The following is a 17,467-nucleotide window of genomic DNA, read 5'->3' on the forward strand; positions in this document are numbered from 1 at the left end:
AACCTGGAAGGAAGGGAAGAGGATTCCGATTGGATACCTGAGATGAACCTTGAAGTCGAGTACGAGGCACTGCTGCCAATGGGACAATTGATTGAGGATGGGAGCAGCTCATACCATTGCGGTATAATCGAGGCGACGAAAGGAAATTTGGAAGGAAGCGAAGAGGTTTCCGATCGGATACCTGAGATGAACCTTGAAGTCGAGTGCGAGGCACTGCTGCCATTGGCACAATCTTGCAATCTGGAAGATCATGTTACACGGATGGATCAAAGCTAGAGGACAGAGTGGGACTGGGGGTTAACATTGAGAAACCAGGGACTGAGATCTATTTTAGACTGCCTGACCATAATACGGTCCTGCAGGCGGAGATCCGGGCGATCACGAAATGCATGAAGTGGTGTGGTGCTGACGCGAGGACGTCGAGTGTGAACATCTCTACCGACAGAAAATTGCCATAAGGGCAGTAACAACCAGGACGGTAAGGTCACAAACAGTCTTGCAGTGTAAGAAGGAGATTAACGCCTTCCCTGAGGATGGGAAAATCCGCATCGTTCGGGTGCCGGGCCATAACGGTGTAAAGGGAAATGAAAGGGCAGATGATATGGCGGTGAAGGCCAGAGGACTGCCGTCAATAAACTTGGTAAACCTGAAGCCTTTCGGGTCGACGCAGTCCGTGTTAAGGGAGTGGGCAGCGAATGCGCATGCAACATTGTGGAACAACGAAATGGTCGGTAGGACGGCGAGAATCCTATTGGGGCATCCAAATCGTGAGAAAACGAGGCTATTACTGAAAGGAAGCAAGACGGAGGTCAGTATAGCTATTTGTATCATAACGGGACACATAGGACTACGAGCTCACTTATGTAAAATCAATGCCGCAAGTGATAGCATGTGTAGGGCATGCGGAGAAGATGATGAGACGTTGGAGCATTTCCTTTGTCATTGTTCGGCTTTTGCGTCCAACAGACACCGGCACTTAGGTAGAGACACAATATCAGACTTGACCAACTTAGGGGAGTGGTATTGAAAACAATTAAGGATTTTGTAAGTAGCACGGAATTCCTAACTTAAAATTTTCTTTTTCGAGGTTACTTTATAGTTTTTAGAGCGCACAGCAAGCCGATTACTGGCTTATGTGTATGTCCATAGTGGCATGGGGCGGATTAATATCTGCACCCTTTTTTCAACCTAACCTACCTTAATACTCGTCATCATCCTCCTCTTCTTCATCTTTAATTTTGAATAAACATAAAAGTTGAGTTTTCATAATCTACTCCTTAATAACATTCATTTGGTACCCATATTGCATGGGTTTGCTATCACCGCCCTAGCCATATTCGTCCGTTCGTTCAACAGGTAGGCGAGATCACAATACCAAACGGAACGAATGAGGCTATCCGCACGAAATTTTGCATATTGTGGGTCGTTTGCTGTCTAATATTGGCCATTGTATTGGCTTTTTTACTTTAAACCTATTTTAGCGTTTTTTATTTTATAACTTTAATCTCATCACTGATACTTGCCTTAATATAATTGTCTCTTTCTTACAGTATTTTTAAGTAACATTAACTTTGCTCTCACTTAACAAAACCCTGTAACTTACATTTATACAAGAGAGAGTTGTTGTCAACTAAGCCTCAAGCAAAGCAGATCGCTACAGCGAAACATTAATTTGTGTCTTGTCATTCGTCTTTTTTTTTAATGTTAAAATTACTAAATAACCTCTTGTTGTTATAAAAATAATAAGAACAGTTGTTTAAAGATATGTGTAGTATTCTGTGAATAAACTTTTATGAAAATACCTTAAATGAAATCGTTTCACTCAGAAACTCTCGTACATTAAATTGGTGCCGAAACCCGGGACGACTTTCCCGCTACAACAATCAAAAAAAATAATTAAAGCCAACACAAAGTTGTGTAATATACTCCATCTACGTGGTTACAACTAAATCAGTGTTTTTATATCTGGAATTTAAAAATTTTCCCAACTTCATACACCTTTGCATGGTATTTTCTGAGCTTACAGGTTCATCTTTAATCCGCTAAAATAATTAACAATTTATTCCAATTACCTTTTGCCCTATTCATCGCATCTAGAAAATGGAGAATTTATCGTCGATAATAGCAGTTCAACACAAATCACACAGCCATTTGCAAAGGTTAGCAAAACGTTTCAACAATAAACCCGAAAAAGAAATAACAAAGGGCTATATGAAATGCGTTCTAGAAGAAGTCGAAACAATTTATAAAAGTTTTAAGGAAGATCATGAGCAAATTTGTGCTTTGGCATTGGAAAACACCATTAATGAAAAAGATGTGCCATATCTAGCAAATGACTTCTATGAAGTTTTCTTTGATACCTACATTACGTTTAAATCAAAACTATTAGATCTAGCCGAAGAGCCTACAATGTCGCATCATCATATGGCAAGTACCTTCATATCTTCCAACAACAACTATAGTAACTCATCAACATCATCATGTGCCAAACTTCCAAAAATTGAATTACCAACCTTCACAGGAGAGTACCTCGAGTGGATACCCTACTGCGACATGTTCACTTCGTTGGTACACAACAACCACTCATTGACTGATATACAAAAGTATTTTTATTTAAAAGGGTCTTGTAAAGATTCCCCTTTAGATATTATAAACCAATACCCAGCTTCTGATAGAAACTACATTGCTGCATGGGAAGCACTTAAATCAAGATACCAAAACAAAAGAAAACTTATTGAACAAATCTTAAACAAGTTATTTTCAATTCCACAGTCTAATGGTTCGTTTTCTAGTATAAAAGAACTGCTTGATTCAACACGATCGTCTCTATCACTGTTAAGGTCGCTCGATATAGACATTGATACATGGGATCCGATCCTTATATATCTTATGACACAGAAAATGGACAAACAGACCCGTAAAGAATGGGAACAATCCATTAGTAGCACTGAACTTCCTGTAATGAACGATTTGTTCAAGTTTTTGGAAACTACATTTAGAACATTGGAGTCTGTAGAGGAATCAAATAACCGACCAGAAAGGCAGATCTCTGTTAGTCGCTGTCCACAACAAAAACCATTTAAACGATCTCTGCACATGCATAACGCAGCCGTAAGTACGAGCACCTGTGTATGCTGCCAACGTCGTCACCCACTATACAAATGCTTCAAGTTCTTATCGCTGTCGCCAACAGAAAAGAAATCAATCGTATCTCAAAACAACGTTTGTACGAACTGCCTGAACCCAGGTCATTACTTTAGGCAATGTAAAATTGCAGCTCGCTGCCAACTCTGCCATCAAACTCACCACACCATTCTTCACGCTGCTTACGCAACAGACATCGTTCAAGATCAAACAACAACCGCGCTGTCTACTGCAGTAGAAAATATGAATGCTACAGCATTAAGCCATACACAACCAACATCACATATCAACTCGCACCTATCATCGCTTGCAGCGAATCAACAGTCCCAAGTTCTGCTAGCTACCGCTAAGATTCTCATTAAACACCCCCACGGTGTTTGCTATGCTAAAGCATTGGTTGATCCCGGCTCTCAAGCCTCATTTGTAAACAGAGAGTTATGTCAACTATTAAATTTGAATCAAAAGAGAATTGAAAAAACAACGATAGATGGAATTGGAGCAACATCTAAAACATCAATCAAACATATGGTCGAGCTGAAGCTGGTGTCCAATTATAATAAGAATTACAATTTAACCGTGAGTGCTTTTATTTTGCCTAAAATAACAAATTATAAACCAATAGATGTGAGAAAATGTGATCTGCCGGATTTGAATTCATATCAGTTATCCGATCCAACTTTTTACATGCCATCTAAGATAGATGTTTTGTTGGGAAGTGATGTTTATGGTGAGATCTTAAAACAAAATTGTATAAAGTTTCCAAACAGTGTCTTATTGCAGGAAAGTGTGTTCGGGTGGCTAGTTTCAGGCCCTATAGGCAAACCATACCCAAAAACGACCCTGAATGTAAATAGCTGCAATCTCGAGAATCAGCTGCGTTTATTCTGGGAACAAGAAGAGTTGGCAGAAACAAAAAATTTATCGCTAGAGGAAGAAGCTTGTGAATCATATTTTGCAACAACATATATTCGAACGAGTGAGGGCCGATATGAAGTTCACTTGCCATTTAGAAGTTTGTTAAAAGGTGAGACTGCTCCGATATTCCAAAATACAGACTATGTTGCCCTAAAAAGACTGAAACAGCTTGAATCTTCTTTTAAATATCGACCTCAATTTGCGACAGCTTACAAAGCCTTTATGTCTGAGTACGAACATTTGGGCCATATGGAAAAGGTGGGACGATATCCTCAAGATTTACCACCGAATATATACTTCTTGCCTCACCATGGTGTTTTGCGCGAAAGCAGTACCACTACTAAATTAAGAGTCGTTTTCGATGGTAGCAGCAGAGTTCCACCACAGCCATCTCTGAATGATGAACTCGCTAGTGGACCCCCACTGCAAAACGACCTGCCCACTATTATCATTCGATGGCGACGTTTTAAAATTTCGTTTACAGCCGACTTGGAAAAAATGTTTAGGCAGATAAATGTATGCAACGACCATCAGCTGTACCAGTGTATTCTATGGCGTGACCCCAACACCAATGACCTGAATATTTACAAATTGAAAACAGTAACTTATGGTACGACCTCCGCTCCGTTTTTGGCAATAAGAGTTTTGAAACAAATAGCAGAAGATGGCAGATCAGAATTTCCTTTAGCGTGTAAAGTGATAGAATCGGATACATACGTGGACGATGTTATATCTGGATGTGACAGCGTTACGGAAGCAATTAAATTGGCGCATGAGCTTGTCCTCTTGTTGGCGAAATCTGGTTTTACCCTTAGGAAGTGGAGCTCAAATTCTACCGAACTATTAAGTACGATTCCTTCCGAGTTTCAGACTACAGCCAATAGCTTCCCGCTTCAAAATCATGAAATGGTTAAAGCCTTGGGCTTATCTTGGGACCCCAAAAGTGACAATTTTTATTTTAAAGTCAATTATACTTTTTCTGATAAAATTACGAAAAGTGTTGTACTTTCAGATTCTGCAAGATTATTTGATCCACTTGGCTGGTTGGCCCCTACAACCATAATGGCGAAAATCATGTTTCAAACTCTATGGCGAGAAGGTTTGGATTGGACAGATCCTTTGCCAGCGAATTTGCACAATGAGTGGTCTAAATATCGAACTGCATTAAAGGACATTGAGAAGTTATCGCTGCCTAGATGGTTTAAAAGCAAATCGACATCCTCTACTGATCTTCATGCATTCTGTGACGCGTCCAAGCTAGCTTTTGCCGCAGTTGTCTACATAAGAGTTGTGAAGGAAGATGGAAAAGTACACGTAAGTCTAATACAATCAAAAACAAAAGTAGCCCCTCTGAAAGTACAAACCATACCAAAACTTGAGATGTGTGCCGCTGTTTTGTGTGCAAGGTTGGTCACCAGGGTAAAATCATGCATTGGGCTCAAAGTAGATAATGTGATGTTGTGGTCGGATAGTACCACGGTGCTGAACTGGATCAAAACACAATCTTCTCAGCTCCCAGTATATGAGGCAAATCGGGTTTCTCAAATACAACGCTTGACAAATATTTCTGAGTGGCGATATGTATCTTCATCTGACAATCCAGCAGACTGCGCAACCAGAGGCTTATTACCAGAGGATTTAAAAACTCATACCATTTGGTGGCATGGGCCACACTGGCTACATGAAGACTCAACTGCCTGGCCTGTTTGTAAGCTCAGAAATACCGTGCATCCGGCTGCGAGTAAACCAATCATCTATTCATTCACCACGAGTACAGCCACCAAGCTGAAGACGTCGGATTATCCGGACTACTTTTCAAAATACTCATCATTCAACAGACTGCAACGGGTAACTGCGTATATTCTTCGATTTTACAACAATTTGAAAGCGTCTATCTCAAAAGATTCCATTCAAAAACATCATAAACTGATTGGTTGTCTCCAGACAACAGAATTGAAAAGTTCAAGATTGCGGTTAGTCAAGATTTGCCAACGCATTTCCTTCAAAGATGACATAACTTGCCTTCAAAACAAACTTCCTTTAGCATGCAACAGCCGAGTACTAAAACTGCAACCATTCTTGGATGATGAAGGCGTTCTTCGAGTTGGAGGAAGAATTAAGCACGCAGATTTATCGTTTGGGAAAAAACACCCTATTTTATTAACAAAAACTGATCCTATTTCCTACCTTATATTTGCAGAAGCTCATTCTAAAACATTACATGGTGGAGTGCAGCTGATGCAATCATACGTCATGACTCACTACTGGATCCTTTCAGCACGGAACTTAGCAAAATCTGTGAAGCGAAACTGCGTGACTTGTTTCAAATATTCTGCTAAAGCCGCTACTCAAATCATGGGAAATCTACCACAAGTGCGACTCAATCCTGCAAGGCCCTTCAAACATAGTGGTCTAGACTATGCTGGCCCTATAAATATGAAGCAAAATACACTCAGACGAAGCACCACAACCAAAGGGTACATATGCTTATTCGTTTGCATGTGTACCAAAGCTGTTCATCTTGAGGTTGTTTCTAGCTTAACCACTGATGATTTTCTGGCTGCATTTAAGAGGTTCACTTCTCGCCGAGGACCTTGTACTGATTTGTACTCGGATTGTGGCACAACATTCATCGGAGCGTCCAAAGAACTACAGATTTTGTACCATAGATCCAAAGCTTCATTACCTGAACATTTGGTAGAAGGCCTCAACAACAGTGGTACCCAATGGCATTTTATACCTCCTGCTTCCCCTCATTTTGGTGGTCTATGGGAAGCGGGTGTGAAGTCTACGAAGCATCATCTTCGTCGTATTATGAAAGACCGGACTCTCACATACGAGGAACTTTCAACCCTATTGTGCCAAGTCGAAAGCTGTTTAAATTCCAGGCCTCTTTGCCCGCTCTCAACTGATCCCTCAGACTTCAGCGTTTTGACACCGGCCCATTTCTTAGTTGGCGAGCCTACAACTTGTATACCAGAAGACGACTTGCTAGACTCAAACATCAATCGGCTAACACATTGGAAACAGATTGAGAAACTTAAGCAACATTTTTGGCAACGCTGGTCCCAAGAGTATCTTTGCCGATTGCAGTCAAGACCAAAATGGAATTGCCTAAAACGAGAGGCCCAAATCGGTGATATTGTACTGCTACTTCATGAACGCAGTACCCCAGGACATTGGCCATTGGCTCGAGTAGAAGAAATACATCCTGGCTCTGACGGGCACTGTCGAGTTGTGACCTTGTATTGCAATGGAAAATTCATAAAGCGTCCAATTGCAAAAATTTGTTTTCTCCCATCCAACGATGCATCATCAGTCACTTTAAATGCTTTGGAAGAAAGAAATACTTGAAGTACGGTTTAAGAACTAATGTTCTTAGTGGGGGAGAATGTATTGGCTTTTTTACTTTAAACCTATTTTAGCGTTTTTTATTTTATAACTTTAATCTCATCACTGATACTTGCCTTAATATAATTGTCTCTTTCTTACAGTATTTTTAAGTAACATTAACTTTGCTCTCACTTAACAAAACCCTGTAACTTACATTTATACAAGAGAGAGTTGTTGTCAACTAAGCCTCAAGCAAAGCAGATCGCTACAGCGAAACATTAATTTGTGTCTTGTCATTCGTCTTTTTTTTTAATGTTAAAATTACTAAATAACCTCTTGTTGTTATAAAAATAATAAGAACAGTTGTTTAAAGATATGTGTAGTATTCTGTGAATAAACTTTTATGAAAATACCTTAAATGAAATCGTTTCACTCAGAAACTCTCGTACAGCCATATTGGGTAGATTGATTTCAATTAATAGAAAAAACATTTAAACTATGTACAAAAACATTTTAGCTATGTACTTAAAAAATTGTTTCGTACTACGTTTCAAAGGTGATAAATGGGCCAACTTTTCCTGAACTGGGGTTTCAAACTGTTCGAAAACTGAGCCTATTCAAAAAATGTGTGCAACTTTCTAAACTTTTATCGCATTATTAAATTGAATTTTGTAATCAAAAGTTTTATAAAGACAAAATTTAAAACAAAAAAAAAAAAAATATAAACACTGTTTTAAAATTCATAGAAATCGGATGGAAAATGCTCATTTTGTGGGCTCAATACACTATATCGGGAGATCGGTTTGTATGGCAGCTATATCGAAATAAAGTCCGATCTTGACAGGAATAGGTAGGGGTCTAACAGAACTCTCTGTGCTAATTTTCATCGAAATCGGGTAATAAATAGATGTTTTATAGCTTTCATACTCTTCATCGGGACATCGTTCCCAATACTTAAAATCTGGAGATCGGTCTATATAGCGGCTATATATAACTTAATTCCGATTTTATGAGATCATAAGGTCAGGTTTATATAGAAAGAATACGAAATCATGAAAAATTCTTACGAAAATGTTTTTATACCCAAGATATCTGCAAAATTATAAATACCCAGCTTTTGGGTACATACCCGGGTATTTACCCAATTTACCGGGTAAGTACCTTTTTTGGGTATTAACCCATCGCCCATTTCTAGGAATGGGAGACCAAGAGCCTGTATTCTTGCAAAGAGTAGTACAAATGTTTTTATACCCACTTTCGAGGGAGGGGGGATATATTTATTTTGTCATTCAGCTTGCAACACATCGAAATATCCATTTCCCACCCTATAAAGTATATATATTCTTGATTTGCGTAAACATATAAAACGATCTAGTCATGTCCGTCCGTCTGTCTGTCCGACTGTCTGCTGAAATCACGCTACAGTGTTTACAAATAGAGATATTGAGCTGAAACTTTGCACAGATTCTTTTTTTTATCATTAGGCAGACTAAGTTCGAAGATGGGCTATATCGGAGCATATGTTGAAATAGCCCCCATATAGACCTATCCGCCGATTTAGGGTCTAATGCCCATAAAAGCAACATTTATTATCCGATTTTGCTGAAATTTGGAACAGTGAGCTGTGTTAGGGCACTCGACATCCTTCTTCAATTTGGCTTAGATCGATTCAGATTTGGATATAGCTGCCATATAGACCGATCTCTCGATTTAAGGTCCTGCGCCCTTAAGAGCCGCATTTATTGTCCGATTTTGCCAAAATTTGGGACAGTGAGTTGTGTTAGGCCCTACGACATCTTTTTGTAATTAGGCGCAGATCGGTCCAGATTTGGATATAGCTGCCATATAGACCGATCTCTCGATTTGAGGCTTTGGGCCCATAAAAGGCGCATTTATTTTCCGATGTAGCCGAAATATGGTACAGTAAGTTAAGTTAAGACCCTCGAAATACTTCTGCAGTATGGCACAGATCGGTCCAGATTTGGATATAGACCGATCTCTCGATTTAAGATTTTTGGGGCCATAAAAGGTGCATTTATTGTCCGATTTCGCCGAAATTTGGGACAGTGCTTTGTGTTAGGCACTTCGACATTTTTCTGCAACTTGGTCCAAATCGGTCCAGATTTGGGCCAAGTTGCAGAAAAAAACGATATCTCGATTTAAAGTCTTGGGCCCACAAAAGGCGCATTTATAATCCGATTTCGTTGAAATTTGACACAGTGACTTATGTTAGGCTTTTCGACATCCATATCGTTTATGGTTCAGATCGGTTTAATTTTAGATAAAGCTACTAAAAAGATCACTATTTTGTTTTACAAGGACTTGTTATTATAAGTATTTGGTCCAAATCGGAACATATTTCGATATAGCTACTATATGGCATGAGGTATGCATTTTTCACCGGATTTCGATGGTTTACGTATATATCCGAGGTGGTGGGTATCCAAAGTTCGGCCCGGCCGAACTTAACACCTTTTTACTCGTTTTTCTTCCATCGCTAAGCACTGAGTAGTAGCCAGCCTTTCAAAAAATAAGCCTCATTGCTGGCTGGCTTCCCCTATATATGGCGTTAAGTTGCTGCTGAAGCCGCTTCTGCGGGTTAAAAGAGCCTCATTGCAAGAAGTGATGCTAATGCCCATCACCAGTTATGGGGAAGTTTGGAAATAAACGAAAGGGGTGATTATGAGTTGCAATCTGGCAATTTGTAATAAAGGGAATAAACCGACCTTTATTACCAGGAATAGCCAGGATTTACTCGATATAACCTTTGTATCTGAAGATTTAAGCGGAAGGATATGCGACTGGGAAGTGTTGGATGACCACAGCTTCTCCGATCATCGGTATATTAGTTTTAAATATGTAGGTGGAATCTAATAATTACAAAACTTTCGCTCCATTGATTAGTTGTCTGCTTCTTTAGACCAACCAACTCTGGAGCACCTTGGCGGTCGCTGTTTGCACCTTGCACAAGGACATGCTGGCACAAGCGAGTCATTCAATGCCTTTGTGATACGCTTGACCATTATATCTATATCCTCCATTTTCCACTTCCTCTTCTGGTCAGAAGAAATAGTCGCGCAGAATGTGTGCCAAAATCTATTACAATTTTCCACTGTTTATACCCTACACCACTACTGTGGTACAGGGTATTATAACTTAGTGCATTTGTTTGCAACACCCGGAAGGAAGAGAGATGGACTCATTGGTAAGAATACCGATCGACTCAGAATCACTTTCTGATTCGATTTAGCTCGGTCCTTCTGTCTCACTGTTTGTTTATCTGTCCATGTTAATTTGTGTACAAGGTACAGGTCGCAGTTTTCATCCGATCGTCTTAAAATTTGGTACAGGCATTATCTAGAGACGAAGCCTATTGAACATGAAACAAGGAAAAAGATGCCAAGTTTGGCCGGGCCGAAACTTATGTACCCTCCATCATGGATCGCATTTGACGAGTTATTTTCCCAGCACTCTTCTCAGGCATAACAGGATATAAGTACAGATTTGCTCTGCTATTACAGTGACATCAAGATATGGTCCGGTTTGGACCACAATTAAATTATATGTTGGAGACCTGTGTAAAATGTCAGCCAATTCAAATATGAATTGCGCCCGTTGGGGGCTCAAGAAGTAAAATAGAGAGATCGATTTATATGGAAGCTGTATCGGGCTATAGACCGATTCAGACCATAATAAACACGTATGTTGATGGTCATGAGAGGATCCGTCGTACAATATTTCAGGCAAATCGGGTAATAATTGCGACCTCTAGAGACTCAAGAGTCAAAATCCCAGATCGGTTTATATAGCAGCTATATCAGGTTATAAACCGATTTGAACCTTATTTGACACAGTTGTTGAAAGTAAGAATAATTATTTATGCAAAATTTCAAGCGCCTAGGTTTACTCCTTCGAAAGTTACCGTGCTTTCGACAGGCAGACGGACCGACGGACTGACGGACGGATATGGCTAGATCGACATAAAATGTCACGACGATCAAGAATATATATACTTTATTTCGTCATTCTGTTTGTAACTACTTGAAATATTCCTCTGAGACCCCATATATATACTTTATGGGGTCTCAGACGAATATTTCAAGTAGTTACAATCAGAATGACGAAATTAGTATACCCCCTCCTACGGTGGAGGATATAAAAAATCGGTTCAGATTTGGATATAGCTCCCATATATAATATTGCAATAACGTGGCCGTTTGTTAACCGATTCTGTCTGCCGTTTGGTAAGCGATTCTGTCCGCTTTACTTTCGACATTACTGGTGGATTTCATAGAAATCGGTTCAGATTACGATATAGCTGTCATATATATATATCGACCGATTTTCACTCCTGGAGCCACTGCAAACGCATTTATTGACCAATCTTGCCAAAAATTTGCACAACGCTTTCCTCGACGACTGCCACAATATCTGAGAAGTTTGCTCGAAATAGGTTCAGATTTAGATAAAGCTCTCATATATATGTTCGTCCGATTTTGAGAAATAATGCAATAAAGTGCTCATTCGTTAACCGATTCTCTCGAAATTTGGCACGAAGGATTTTCTTATGACTCTAGACACTACTGGTGAATTTCATAGAAATCGCCCCGGATTTAGATATAGCTATGTATATTGCCTGATTTTCACTTCATGTGCCATTGCAAGCGCATTTATTGACCAATCTTGCCTAAATTTTGCACAACGCTTTCCTCTACGACTACCACAATGTCTGAAAAGTTTGCTTGAAATCGACTAAGATTTAGATATAGCTCCTCTATATACATTCGTCAAATTTTGGGTAGTTTCCAATAATGTTGTCATTTATCAACCGTAGTTATTATAGCTTGAACATATTTGCTCGAAATTTGATACGGATTGTTTAATAACTCATCTGAAAACATCCGCTGAGGACCATCGAAATTGGTTCTGAATTGGATATGATCCAACATTGTTCCCGAGGTGTTATAAAGTCGGCACTGCCCAACTTTTGTTCCCCGTACTGCAAATTCAACTATAAAAATATTTTTAATAAAATATTTCATAAAAATTCAAACTTACTTAGGAAAACTACTCTTGACAACAACAACAAATCCAGAAATATATTAGGGATCCTCGGCTGCACCACTTTCTTAATAACAAATGATTTGCGCGTGATATCCACTGCAAGGGTCGTAATCCATCCGATATACCTGGACCTATTTCCTTAGAACATACTCCAAAGCCAACTTAGATGTCTGAATTAGAAACATCCTTTCAGAAATCTATTGCCAACACTTGTTGTATTTCACATCTCATTGATCAGGTATGGCGATGAAGGGCCAACATTTGCTTTGCAGCGATGAGCATCTAAATGATGAAGGCGATTTATTGAGACAAAAATTGTCAATGCTATTTTTACAAAACTGATTAAATAAGAAATTTTCCGGGAACGTTTTCTAATAATTAAGCATTTTATTACAGCATCATCACTTTCTTCGGTGCAATTTAAGTTCATTGTAGAAAACCATTTGTAATACATGAGCTAAAAACGCATTACCTTTCAATTCTTATCGCCTTTGAAAATGTGCTGAGCGGCTTAAAATATTTGCAAATAATGCTATTGCAGCTCTGTATAAATATCAGGAAAGGCTTTGGGAAGAAGACAGTAACTTAAATTTAATTAAAGAATTAAGAAAGGTGGAACTGACCCACAACAAAGTGAATTGAGAAAATATGAAAATTTTGGTGGTGACTATTTTCGTGGTTTCCTGTCTAGGCATATTGGAGGCAATGCCCGGAAGGCATGACACGAACTTTTACCATGAATTGCAAGCAGAGCAGTATAGTGCTGAGTTTTACACTCAGGATGATGAAAATGAAATTACTGAGCTACACATCCCCCAAACCTACGATGAGGTTTATGAAACCTACTACAAGCGACCTCAAAGTAACGAGGAGGCATCTCAGGAAAGCGAGGCGGCATCTCAGGAAAGCGAGGCGGCATCTCAGGCAAGCGAGGAGGCACCTCAGGCAAGCGAGGAAGTTGAATTCGAGTATCAAGATGAATATGACAATAATGACACACCAATATTCGACCAGGATACTAAATCGAATCATGGCGGAGACGAAAGCATTGAAAGCAGCACCCACATCATATCTCTCTTCTCTGGCCTAAGGCTCAACCCACAACGTATCCATCTTGTAAAGCAGCTGTCAGAGTCCTCGTCTAATAGTTATTTACTGAATCAAGAGTATTATGAAAGCAGCGATTACTTTAGAAAGGCTCAACTCTCTGTTCTGAAACTGGCAAACGAAATAGTTGAGAAATCCAACCATGCTGGGATTAATTTCAAGGAGTTGGAAAAATCCGGTTACAATGGCGAGGATCATACTTATTTCATGAATGCATTAACCAGTATGCTAAATAAAGTGGATGAACTTCGTTCTCAAATTTTGGAAATGAAAAATGCAGAGCAGCGTTTCAACTATCATCTTTTGCTCAAGGCATTGCTCGAAGAAATATATGTCACTGACAAAATATATCAATTAGATACAGAATGATCATCTATTGCGATTTTATTGACAAGGTCCTTAGACAAAAATCTTGGCATCATCCTCTTTCAATCTATCATTTTTTATGTATGCAATAAATCATAACTTTTTAGATATAAAACTATAAAATATGTTATTTTAATTTACAATTCCCTATGAGTCGTAAAGGCCACCGTAGCGCAGAGGTTAGCATGTCCGCCTATGCCGCTGATCGTCTGGGTTTGAATCCTGGAGAGACCATCAGAAAAACAAGTAAAAAGGCGTTAAGTTCGGCTGGGCCGAACTTTGGATACTTACCGGTGAAAAATGCTTACCTTATGCCCCATAGCAGCTATATCGAAATATGTTCCGATTTGGACCAAATACTAATAAAAACAAGTCATTGTTCAACATTAATCGAGATATCGGTCTATATGGCAGCTATATCCAAATCTGGACCGATCTGGGCCAAATTGAATGAAGAATGTCGAAGGGCCCAACAAAACTCACTGTCCCAAATTTTGGAGACATCGGACAATAAATGCGCCTTTTATTGGCGCAAAGGATTAAATCGAGAGTTAGGTCTATATGGCAGCTATATTAAAATCTAGACCAATCTGGGCCAAATTGAGGAAAGATGTCGAAGGTCCTAACACAACTAAATGAGCCTTTTATTGACTCAAAACCTTAAATCGAGAGATCGGTCTATATGGCAGCTATATCCAAATCTGGACCGATCTGTGCCATATTGCAGAAGTATGTTGAGGAGCTTAATTTAACTCACTGTCCCAAATTTCGCCGTCATCGGACAATAAATGCGCCTTTTATGGGCCCAAAGGCTTAAATCGTGAGTTAGGTCTATATGGCAGCTATATCAAAAAATGAACTGATCTGAGCCAAATTGAAGAAGAAAGTCGAAGAGCCTAACACAACTTACGGTCCCAAATTTCGGCGACATCGGACAATAAATGCGACTGTTATGGGCCCAAGACCTTAAATCGAGAGATCGGTCTATATGGCAGCTATACCCAAATCTAAACCAATTTGAGCCAAATTGAAGGACGATGTCAAAGGGACTAACACAACTTACGGTCCCAAATTTCAACACAATCGGATAATAAATGTGGCTTGTATGGGCCTAAGACTTTAAATTGGCGGATCGGTCTATATGGCAGCTATATCCAAATCTGGACCGATTTGAGACAAAACGAAAGAGGATGTCGAGTGGCTTAACAAAACTCACTGTCTCAAATTACAGCAAAATCGACTAATAAATTCGGCTTTTATGGGCCTAACACCCTTAATCGGCGGATCGGTCTATATTGCAGCTATATCCCAATCTGGACCGATCTGGGCCAAATTGAAGAAGGATGTCGAAGGGCCTCACATAATTCATTGTGCCAATTTCCAGCAAAATCGGATAATAAATGTGGTTTTTATGGGCCTAAGACCCTAAATCGGTCTATATGGGGGCTATATGAAGATATAGTCCGATATAGCCCATCTTCGAATTTAACCTGCTTATGAATAAAAAAAAAGAATCTGTGTAAAATTTCAGCTCAATATCTCTATTTGTAAAGACTGTAGCGTGATTTCAACAGACAAACGGACAGACGGACATGGCTAGATCGTCTTAGATTTTTACGCTGATCAAGAATATATATACTTTATAGGGTCGGAAATGGATATTTCGATGAGTTGCAAATGGAATGACAAAATGGATATACCCCAATCCTTCGATTGTGGGTATAAAAAATATCTGCAATGGTTTTCTCCTCCTAATGACGGCAGCATTTGTGAGGTTCTATGCCAAAGAATTGTCGTACTGCCGCACGCCTTTCGGACCCTTATCATTGAGCTTAAAACTTGAATCGGACGGCACTCATTGATACGTGAGAAGTTTGCCACTGTTCCTTAGTGGAATGTTCAATTAGCATAAACGTCAATATGGATGCTGAATTACAGACTGATAAAACCAGTCAAGCATATACGGCCGTATTCACACAACTTAATGAAGCCTTAAAATGGATTTATTTGACAGTTCTATAAAGCAACTATCAAATTAACCTACTATTACAAATCTACATAATGGTTTGTGAATGCAGCTATTAACAGTTTGAAGAAACGACAGCTAAGTTTATCACAGAACTGGTTGATGATGGGTAGAGTTGCAGAAGACTCTTCAATATGGTAGCATTTTTTGACATTGTAGATACCCTACGGAAAATGTGTTTTTTAATTAGTTACCTGCCCCCAGACACATCCTACAGGAAATGAAAAGTTTCAATTGTCATAACTTACGTTTCTTGATTGTTATTAAAACTCGCTTAATTATTGTTTAAAATTGCTTATCCGTTAAAAATGTTTGCTTACTTATGTGATCTCCTTTAAAAATACTTGCAAAATATACTCATCCTTTTTATACCCTCCACCATGGGATGGGGGTTACTAATTTCGTCATTCTGTTTGTAACTCCACGAAATATTCGTCTAAGACCGCATAAAGTTTATATATTCTTGCTCGTCATGATATTAAAAGTCGATCTAGCCATGTCCGTCCGTCTGTCCGTCCGTCCGTCCGTCTGTCCGTCCGTCCGTCCGTCTGTCCGTCCATCTGTCCGTCCGTCTGTCTGTGCGTCCGTCCGTCTGTCTATCGAAAGCACGCTAACTTTCAAAAGAGTAAAGCTAGTCGCTTGAAATTTTGTACAAATACTTCTTATTAGTGTAGATCGGTTGGAATTGTAAATGGACTATATCGGTCCACGGTTTGATATAGCTGCTATATAAACCGATCTGGGATCTTGACTTCTTGAGGCGTTAGAGGGCACAATTTTTATCCGATTTGGCTGAAATTTTGCATGAGGTGTTCTGTTATGACTTTCAACAACTGTACTAAGAATAGTTAAAATCGGTCCATAACCTGATGTATTGGGTTGCCCAAAAAGTAATTGCGGATTTTTCATATAGACGGCGTTGACAAATTTTTTCACAGCTTGTGACTCTGTAATTGCATTCTTTGTTCTGTCAGTTATCAGCTGTAACTTTTAGCTTGCTTTAGAAAAAAAGTGTAAAAAAAGGATATTTGATTAAAGTTCATTCTAAGCTTTATTAAAAATGCATTTACTTTCTTTTAAAAAATCCGCAATTACTTTTTGGGCAACCCAATAGCTGCCATATAAACCGATCTGGGGTCTTGACTTCTGGAGCCACTAGAGGGCGCAATTATTGACTGATTTGGCTGAAATTTGTACAAAAGGTGTTTTGTTATGACTTTCAACTGATTTGCTAAGTATGGTTCAAATCGGTCCATATTCTGGTATAGCTGCCATATAAACCGATCTGGCGTCTTGAATTCTTGAGCCACTAAAGGGCGCAATTATTATCCGATTTGGCTGAAATTTTGCATGATTTTTTTTGTTATGACTTTCATCAACTGTGCTAAGTATGGTTTAAATCGGTTCATAACCTGATATAGCCACTAGAGGGCGAAATTAGTATCCGATTTAGCTGAACTTTTGCATGAGGTGTTTTGTTATGACTTTCAACAACTGTGCTTAGAATAGTTC

At 39.1% G+C, this 17,467-nt stretch overlaps 2 protein-coding genes across 2 annotated transcripts; both read left to right on the top strand.

Moving 5' to 3' along the window:
- Nucleotides 1-2,100: 2,100 nt before the first annotated feature.
- On the top strand, nucleotides 2,101-5,599 carry LOC131997946 (uncharacterized). The gene is made up of 3 exons (XM_059369834.1): nucleotides 2,101-4,168; nucleotides 4,268-5,373; nucleotides 5,466-5,599. Exons 1-3 carry the CDS (start codon nucleotides 2,101-2,103, stop codon nucleotides 5,508-5,510), a joined length of 3,219 nt encoding a protein of 1,072 aa, XP_059225817.1. The 3' UTR covers nucleotides 5,511-5,599.
- Nucleotides 5,600-6,414: 815 nt separating this feature from the next.
- Nucleotides 6,415-7,413, top strand: LOC131997947 (uncharacterized). The gene has a single exon (XM_059369835.1). The coding sequence runs from the start codon at nucleotides 6,415-6,417 to the stop codon at nucleotides 7,411-7,413; it is 999 nt and encodes a 332-aa protein (XP_059225818.1).
- The last annotated feature ends 10,054 nt before the right edge of the window (nucleotides 7,414-17,467 follow it).

The sequence above is a fragment of the Stomoxys calcitrans genome, chromosome 5 (assembly GCF_963082655.1).
Source record: "Stomoxys calcitrans chromosome 5, idStoCalc2.1, whole genome shotgun sequence".
Classification (NCBI taxonomy): Eukaryota; Metazoa; Arthropoda; class Insecta; order Diptera; family Muscidae; genus Stomoxys; species Stomoxys calcitrans.